General features: G+C 47.7%; 2 protein-coding genes across 2 annotated transcripts in view; one reads left to right on the forward strand and one right to left on the reverse strand.

Annotated features, from left to right (window-relative positions):
* sec61b (SEC61 translocon subunit beta) overlaps positions 1–5,879 on the forward strand; it is a 32,873-nt gene extending 26,994 nt beyond the window's left edge. The window contains exon 4 of the mRNA XM_071396329.1: positions 5,351–5,879. Coding sequence (XP_071252430.1) covers positions 5,351–5,438 — 88 coding nt within the window. The 3' untranslated portion in view covers positions 5,439–5,879. The remainder of the gene's footprint in view (positions 1–5,350) is intronic.
* Positions 5,880–7,784: 1,905 nt separating this feature from the next.
* Positions 7,785–8,270, reverse strand: LOC139572549 (nucleolar protein 58-like). The gene has a single exon (XM_071395261.1). It carries the CDS (start codon positions 8,268–8,270, stop codon positions 7,785–7,787), a length of 486 nt encoding a protein of 161 aa, XP_071251362.1.
* Between the last annotated feature and the right edge of the window lie 1,262 nt (positions 8,271–9,532).

Consider the following 9,532-nt stretch of genomic DNA (forward strand, 5'->3'; position numbering starts at 1 on the left):
GGCTTACAGTATACTGACGGCCTTTATCACGCGTACGGGCTTACAGTATACTGACGGCCTTTATCACGCGTACGGGCTTACAGTATACTGACGGCCTTTGTCACGCGTACGGGCTTACAGTATACTGACGGCCTTTATCACGCGTACGGGCTTACAGTATACTGACGGCCTTTATCACGCGTACGGGCTTACATTATACTGACGGTCTTTATCACGCGTACGGGCTTACAGTATACTGACGGTCTTTATCACGCGTACGGGCTTACAGTATACTGACGGCCTTTATCACGCGTACGGGCTTACAGTATACTGACGGCCTTTATCACGCGTACGGGCTTACAGTATACTGACGGCCTTTATCACGCGTACGGGCTTACAGTATACTGACGGGCTTTATCACGCGTACGGGCTTACAGTATACTGACGGGCTTTATCACGCGTACGGGCTTACAGTATACTGACGGCCTTTATCACGCGTACGGGCTTACAGTATACTGACGGCCTTTATCACGCGTACGGGCTTACAGTATACTGACGGCTCTTTATCACGCGTACGGGCTTACAGTATACTGACGGTCTTATATCACGCGTACGGGCTTACAGTATACTGACGGTCTTTATCACGCGTACGGGCTACAGTATACTGACGGTCTTTATCACGCGTACGGGCTTACAGTATACTGACGGCCTTTATCACGCGTACGGGCTTACAGTATACTGACGGCCTTTATCACGCGTACGGGCTTACAGTATACTGACGGCCTTTATCACGCGTACGGTCTTACAGTATACTGACGGTCTTTATCACGCGTACGGGCTTACAGTATACTGACGGTCTTTATCACGCGTACGGGCTTACAGTATACTGACGGTCTTTATCACGCGTACGGGCTTACAGTGTACTGACGGTCTTTGAGTGTAAAATGTGTCAGTGAGAGCTGTGGCTGCAGCATCTGGAACAGCATGCGAGGCAACGGAAGGCCTCATCAGCACCTCACACACCACTTTGCGAAGGCCTCATCAGCACCTCACACACCACTTTGCGAAGGCCTCATCAGCACCTCACACACCACTTTGCGAAGGCCTCATCAGCACCTCACACACCACTTTGCGAAGGCCTCATCAGCACCTCACACACCACTTTGCGAAGGCCTCATCAGCACCTCACACACCACTTTGCGAAGGCCTCATCAGCACCTCACACACCACTTTGCGAAGGCCTCATCAGCACCTCACACACCACTTTGCGAAGGCCTCATCAGCACCTCACACACCACTTTGCGAAGGCCTCATCAGCACCTCACACACCACTTTGCGAAGGCCTCATCAGCACCTCACACACCACTTTGCGAAGGCCTCATCAGCACCTCACACACCACTTTGCGAAGGCCTCATCAGCACCTCACACACCACTTTGCGAAGGCCTCATCAGCACCTCACACACCACTTTGCGAAGGCCTCATCAGCACCTCACACACCACTTTGCGAAGGCCTCATCAGCACCTCACACACCACTTTGCGAAGGCCTCATCAGCACCTCACACACCACTTTGCGAAGGCCTCATCAGCACCTCACACACCACTTTGCGAAGGCCTCATCAGCACCTCACACACCACTTTGCAATGAGCTGGAGGCAGGCTGCATTTTGAAAACATTTACTTCATTGTTTGAAACCTGAACGTTTTAATACATATGAGGCATGTTTTACCTTGCTTCAAAGTAGCCTAGTCAAAATCAGACCAAATCTGTGGAGGCAATTCCTTTATATCAACTTTCTTTCATTGTCCAGTAGCCAAAGGCACAATCCTAGTCATATTATCAACCCATGTAGTTGTTACATATTACATCTCCCCTCTTTCTACATTTCTACCGGATATTTTCATCTGTCACATGAAACCGCTTGCATTTGACAATGGTGTTCTCATGCTAATTGAATTCTGGAATGAACATTTGTGCGTAGCCTGCTGCCTTGTGCACATTGCTGTGCTGTAGCCTATGTCTACTGGTTGTATGAACATGGATTTATCTTTACACAACTGTCTGGAAGAGTCTGTCTGGAAGAGTGTGTTTCTCCACAAACTGACCAATAGAATGGGTACACTAATAGATTGACAGGCTAGTGATGTTGCTGTTCGTTACTCATCTTGTTGTCTGAGGAAAGTCACTGTGGACAGTTATTCTAACATCTTCAAAGTGCACATAAACATTTGGTAAGGAGGACCGCACGTTGTTGCGTGTTCTGTTAATATGAATGACCATATTTGAAATGTGATTCCAGTCATTCTGAGCACCGTGGTTGGACGCCCTAATCCAGCTACTCACCAAATGCATATGGGTCCAGTAAATTGCAAATGCTTTCGGTCAAATGTCCGGAGCCACATTTTCCTAATGGAAACCCTGTACAACGCTAAGCCCCAGGCTACTTCTCTCTCTCCTCCTCTCTCACTATATATACAAAAGTATGTGGACACCCCTTCAAATTAGGGGATTTGTCCAGCACACAGCCATGCTATCATAGACAAACATTGGCAGTAGAACGGCCTTACTGAAGAGCTCAGTAACTTTCAACGTGGCACCGTCATAGGATGCCACCTTTTCAACAAGTCAGTTCGTCAAATTTCTGCCCTGCTAGAGCTGCCCCGGTCAACTGTAAGTGCTGTTATTATGAAGTGGAAACGTCTAGGAGCAACAACGGCTCAGCCGCGAAGTGGTAGGCCACATAAGCTCACAGAACGGGACAGCCAAGTGCTCAACCGCTTGCAACACTCACTACCGAGTTCCAAACTTCCTTTGGAAGCAACGTCAGCACAATAACTGTTTTTCGAGAGCGTCATGAAATGGGTTTCCATGGCCGAGTAGCCTCACACAAGCCTAAGATCACCATACGCTATGCCAAGTGTCGGCTGGAGTGGTGTGAAACTCACCACCATTGGACTGGAGCAGTGGAAACGCCTTCTCTGGAGTGATGAATCACGCTTCACCATCTGGCAGTCCAACGGACGAAATCTGGGTTTGGCGGATTCCAGGAGAATGCTACCTGCCCGAATGCATGGTTCCAACTGTAAAGTTTGGTGGTGGAGGAGGAATAATGGTCTCAGGCTGTTTTTCATGGTTTGGGTTAGGTCCCTTGGTTCCAGAGAAGGGAAGTCTTAACGCTACCGCATACAATGACGTTCTAGACGATTCTGTGCTTCCAACTTTGTGGCAACAGTTTGAGGAAGGCACTTTCCTGTTTCAGCATGACCATAACCCCATGCACAAAGCGAGGTAGATACAAAATGATTTGTCAAGACCAGTGTGGAAGAACTTGACTGGCTTGCACAGAGCCCTGACCTCAACCCCATCAAACTTCATTGGGATGAATTGGAACGCCTATTGCGAGCCAGGTCTAGTCGACCAACAGCATTGCCTGACCTGAATTGAAGCAAGTTCCCGCAGTAATACTCCAACATCTGGTGGAAAGCCTTCCCAGAAGAGTGGAGGCTGTTATAGCATCAAAGGAAGTGACCAACTCTTAATTTTCATGATATTGGAATGAGATGTTTGCCGAAAAGGTGTCCATATACTTTTGGTCATGTAGTGTATCGCTCCACAAGTGCATACTGGAGGGCCCTCAAACACAACTCTGGACCTGGAAGCCAGTTCCACTGCATTTATTTAGTTGTTCCCCTCTAATCAGGGACTGACTTTAGACCTGGGACACCAGGTGTGTGTAATTAATGATCAGGTAGAACAGAAGCAGCAGACTCTGTACCTCGTAGGGTGAGTTGAATAGCACTGCTGTAGGGGATTGGGCCAGTTTGGGATTGTGCCACTGTTTTCTGTCGTCTCTCCTCAGTGTATGGGTGGTAACCTGTGTGTGTCTTCTCTCCTCAGTGTATGGGTGGTAACCTGTGTGTGTCTTCTCTCCTCAGTGTATGGGTGGTAACCTGTGTGTGTCGTCTCTCCTCAGTGTATGGGTGGTAACCTGTGTGTGTCTTCTCTCCTCAGTGTATGGGTGGTAACCTGTGTGTGTCTTCTCTCCTCAGTGTATGGGTGGTAACCTGTGTGTGTCTTCTCCCCTCAGTGTATGGGTGGTAACCTGTGTGTGTCTTCTCTCCTCAGTGTATGGGTGGTAACCTGTGTGTGTGTCGTCTCTCCTCAGAGTATGGGTGGTAACCTGTGTGTGTCTTCTCTCCTCAGAGTATGGGTGGTAACCTGTGTGTGTCTTCTCTCCTCAGTGTATGGGTGGTAACCTGTGTGTGTCTTCTCTCCTCAGTGTATGGGTGGTAACCTGTGTGTGTGTGTGTCTTCTCCCCTCAGTGTATGGGTGGTAACCTGTGTGTGTCTTCTCTCCTCAGTGTATGGGTGGTAACCTGTGTGTGTCTTCTCTCCTCAGTGTATGGGTGGTAACCTGTGTGTGTCTTCTCCCCTCAGTGTATGGGTGGTAACCGGTGTGTGTCTTCTCTCCTCAGTGTATGGGTGGTAACCTGTGTGTGTGTCGTCTCTCCTCAGAGTATGGGTGGTAACCTGTGTGTGTCTTCTCTCCTCAGAGTATGGGTGGTAACCTGTGTGTGTCTTCTCTCCTCAGTGTATGGGTGGTAACCTGTGTGTGTCTTCTCTCCTCAGTGTATGGGTGGTAACCTGTGTGTGTCTTCTCCCCTCAGTGTATGGGTGGTAACCTGTGTGTGTCTTCTCTCCTCAGTGTATGGGTGGTAACCTGTGTGTGTGTCTTCTCTCTTCAGTGTATGGGTGGTAACCTGTGTGTGTGTCTTCTCTCCTCAGTGTATGGGTGGTAACCTGTGTGTGTGTGTCTTCTCTCCTCAGTGTATGGGTGGTAACCTGTGTGTGTGTCTTCTCTCCTCAGTGTATGGGTGGTAACCTGTGTGTGTCTTCTCTCCTCAGTGTATGGGTGGTAACCTGTGTGTGTGTCTTCTCTCCTCAGTGTATGGGTGGTAACCTGTATGTGTCTTCTCTCCTCAGTGTATGGGTGGTAACCTGTGTGTGTCTTCTCTCCTCAGTGTATGGGTGGTAACCTGTGTGTGTGTCTTCTCTCCTCAGTGTATGGGTGGTAACCTGTGTGTGTGTCTTCTCTCCTCAGTGTATGGGTGGTAACCTGTGTGTGTGTCTCTCCTCAGTGTATGGGTGGTAACCTGTGTGTGTGTCTCTCCTCAGTGTATGGGTGGTAACCTGTGTGTGTTTCTCTCCTCAGTGTATGGGTGGTAACCTGTGTGTGTGTGTCTTCTCTCCTCAGTGTATGGGTGGTAACCTGTGTGTGTGTCTTCTCTCCTCAGTGTATGGGTGGTAACCTGTGTGTGTGTCTCTCCTCAGTGTATGGGTGGTAACCTGTGTGTGTGTTTCTCTCCTCAGAGGTCCGGTACCAGTGCTGGTGATGAGTTTGCTGTTCATCGCGTCGGTCTTCATGCTGCACATCTGGGGGAAGTACACCCGCTCCTAAACCCCACCCCATGACCCTTCACCCTCAATCCCTGACCCTGCGGCGCAGCTTCTTAACACATCAGACCTGGACCAAACAACCAACCTGAATCCCCAACCACACGACTCGCCTGGCCCGGCGGGCGGGACAGCCCCGATCTGTCTGCTGTTCTCTGAGCAGCAGTCTAGTGTCCAACTCCAACTGAACTGCAGACCACCAGTGTGTTGACCCTGAGCACAGATCATGTAGGACTGAATCCTGAGACTCATCTCCTACTGGCTGCTGTAGGTCCTGTTGATGAGTGATTCATCTCCAGTAAGGATCGGGCACCTAGTCCCCTCATCAGGACCTCAGTAAGCATCTAGATTCTTCAGCCTGAATTGGAACCTGTAGATGTTTTGGTAACATCATTTGGACAACATTTTTATTGTGATATTGTACAATAAATGGACTCAAACAGAATTTGTTGTGTGTTGGATGTCCATATTAGCATTTACACTGTCTGTAAAACTGCTTCATGCAAATTCATGATCATTGAGTGCCTCTCGGGATACCTTGTCTGCTGCCTGTCATGGTCTTTAGTGTTTTGTATGTGGGTTTCCCATTGCACTATATTAGACCATGTCCCAGAACTCATGTACTGTACACTGCCTTTGGCAAAGTGTAGCTAATTTAGGGTGGATCAATCAAAATGTCCGTACTAGACAATTACATGGCACCGTATACCTGTTGTGCATATACTGTATGTACCAAGGGAACGGTTAGGTTTTATAGACATCTTTAATATTAGGTTTCTATTCAAATGAGCTATTAATTCAAGCGTTACCCATGGCACGGTATGTGACAGGTGTGTAGGTTTCCTGCCAGGTACAGGCTGTATCAGGTATGTTCAGGGGAGCACCAGCCTTTTTCAAACCACTCCTCAGGGACCCCCAGACGTTTCACCATTTTGTTGTAGCCCTGAACTAGCACACCTCATTCAGTTAGTCAAGGGCTGGATGATTAGTTGACTCCGGTGTGCTAGCTATGGAAAGGCCTGGGGGTCCCTGAGGAGGAGTTTGACAGTTTGTCTTACACCAGGGTTTCCCAAACTCGCTCCTGGTCCCTCCTGGGTGAACGTTTTAGTTTTTTCCCAGGCACTACACAGCTGACTCAAATAACCAACTCATCAAGCTTTGATTATTTGAATCTGCTGTGTAGTGCTAGGGCAAAAACTAAATAATACATGTCCCCAGGGGGGCCCCAGGACCTAGGTTGGGAAACCTTTCCTCGACCGCATTAGAATAGCATCAACCTAAGGGGAGAGCAAAGGAATCTCACACAGGAAAAGAGGATATACTGTAGGTCACTGTATAGTAACAATATAATAGCCATAGGCTATGACTTCTATGGCTGACCATAAATCATGTGATAAATTCAAAGCGCTCTACGGTCCATTACAACTGACTATTACAGTGGTGAAGAACCCTTCATCCTCCTCTGTACCTCTCTTTCTCTGGGAGGACAGGCTCATACTAATAGATGGAATGGTATTGACACACATTTGTGTTTGATACCATTTAGTTCACTTAATTCCAGTCATTATTATGAGCCATCCTCCCCTCACCAGCCTCCTGTGGAGAGGAGAATAAACATAATATGCTATTTAGAAGACGTTTTTCTCCAAAGATGATGTGCATTTAATTTGTTTATTTTACATACGGATCCCGGTTATCAAACCCACTATCCTGGCTTTGCAAGTGCCTTGCTCTACCAAATGATATGCAAAGGACTACACAGGAGAGAGAAATATAAAGTGACTGTGATCTTCTCCCATCCTCTCTTCTCTTTGGTACCTGTCATCCTCTCCTCTCTTCTCTTTGGTCCTGTCATCCTCTTCTCTTTGGGTCCTGTCATCCTCTCTCTTTGGTTCCTGTCATCCTCTCTTCGATTCCTGTCATCCTCTCCTCTCTCTTTGGTTCCTGTCATCCTCTCTTCTCTTTGGTTCCTGTCATCCTCTCCTCTCTCTTCTCTTTGGTTCCTGTCATCCTCTCCTCTCTCTTCTCTTTGGTACCTGTCATCCTCTCTTCTCTTTGGTTCCTGTCATCCTCTCTTTTCTTTGGTTCATGTCATCCTCTCCTCTCTTGTCTTTGCTTCCTGTCATCCTCTCTTCTCTTTGCTTTCTGTCATCCTCTCTTCTCTTTGCTTCCTGTCATCCTCTCTTCTCTTTGCTTCCTGTCATCTTCTCTTTGCTTCCTGTCATCTTCTCTTTGCTTCCTGTCATCTTCTCTTTGCTTCCTGTCATCCTCTCTCTTCTCTTTGGTTCCTGTCATCCTCTCCTCTCTCTTCTCTTTGCTTTCTGTCATCCTCTCTTCTCTTTGCTTCCTGTCATCCTCTCTTCTCTTTGCTTCCTGTCATCTTCTCTTTGCTTCCTGTCATCTTCTCTTTGCTTCCTGTCATCCTCTCCTCTCTCTTCTCTTTGGTTCCTGTTATCCTCTCCTCTCTCTTCTCTTTGGTTCCTGTCATCCTCTCCTCTCTCTTCTCTTTGGTTCCTGTCATCTTCTCTTTGCTTCCTGTCATCTTCTCTTTGCTTCCTGTCATCCTCTCCTCTCTCTTCTCTTTGGTTCCTGTTATCCTCTCCTCTCTCTTCTCTTTGGTTCCTGTTATCCTCTCCTCTCTCTTCTCTTTGGTTCCTGTTATCCTCTCCTCTCTCTTCTCTTTGTTTCCTGTCATCCTCTCCTCTCTCTTCTCTTTGGTCCCTGTCATCTTCTCTTTGCTTCCTGTCATCTTCTCTTTGCTTCCTGTCATCCTCTCCTCTCTCTTCTCTTTGGTTCCTGTTATCCTCTCCTCTCTCTTCTCTTTGGTTCCTGTCATCCTCTCCTCTCTTCTCTTTGGTTCCTGTCATCCTCTCTTTTCTTTGGTTCATGTCATCCTCTCCTCTCTTGTCTTTGCTTCCTGTCATCCTCTCTTCTTATTGCTTCCTGTCATCATCTCTTCTCTTTGCTTTCTGTCATCCTCTCTTCTCTTTGCTTCCTGTCATCCTCTCTTCTCTTTGCTTCCTGTCATCTTCTCTTTGCTTCCTGTCATCTTCTCTTTGGTTCCTGTTATCCTCTCCTCTCTCTTCTCTTTGGTTCCTGTCATCCTCTCCTCTCTCTTCTCTTTGCTTCCTGTCATCTTCTCTTTGCTTCCTGTCATCCTCTCCTCTCTCTTCTCTTTGGTTCCTGTTATCCTCTCCTCTCTCTTCTCTTTGGTTCCTGTAATCCTCTCTCTCTTCTCTTTGGTTCCTGTTATCCTCTCCTCTCTCTTCTCTTTGGTTCCTGTCATCCTCTCCTCTCTCTTCTCTTTGGTTCCTGTCATCCTCTCCTCTCTCTTCTCTTTGGTTCCTGTCATCCTCTCCTCTCTCTTCTCTTTGGTTCCTGTCATCTCCCCCTCTCTTCTCTTTGCTTCCTGTCATCTCCTCTCCTCTCTCTTCTCTTTGGTTCCTGTCATCTCCTCTCCTCTCTCTTCTCTTTGGTTCCTGTCATCCTCTCCTCTCTCTTCTCTTTGGTACCTGTCATCCTCTCCTCTCTCTTCTCTTTGGTTCCTGTCATCCTCTCTTCTCTTTGGTTCCTGTCATCCTCTCCTCAATTCTCTTTGCTTCCTGTCATCTCCTCTCTTCTATTTGCTTCCTCTCCCTATCTCTCCTCTTTGTAGTTGATAACATTCCACCTATTCCGCTTTAGCCATTACCACGAGCCCCTCCCCAATTAAGTTCCACCAACCTCCTGTGGTGGCTTCATACACACGGTATATATTCACACTGAATAGGATGCTGTCTATCAACTCAAAGCTGTGAGATCTGTTGCTCTTTGCTCTAGACACTAATTCTAACTGAACAGAAAGACCGTGAGGACCACTCACTCCTAGAACAAAGACCACTCAACTCTCCAGGCACGCCAAGACTATGCACTCACACAAAAAAGACAGCTCACTCCCTCACACAAAGACCACTTACGACTAGGATCGCTGAAACCACTCGTAGTACTATTTGTTGTGTGCAAGACGGATGGTACATTGGACTTGTGATATGAATGTAGTCCTACCAGAGGAGGCTGGTGGGAGGAGCTATAGGAGGACGGGTTCATTGTAATGGCTGC

The sequence above is a fragment of the Salvelinus alpinus genome, chromosome 4 (genome assembly GCF_045679555.1).
Source record: "Salvelinus alpinus chromosome 4, SLU_Salpinus.1, whole genome shotgun sequence".
NCBI classification, from domain to species: domain Eukaryota; kingdom Metazoa; phylum Chordata; class Actinopteri; order Salmoniformes; family Salmonidae; genus Salvelinus; species Salvelinus alpinus.

Coding starts and splice junctions, on each gene's coding strand:
- LOC139572549 (XM_071395261.1), bottom strand. CDS start 8,270: ATGACAGGAACCAAAGAGAAGAGAGAGGAGAGGATAACAGGAACCAAA.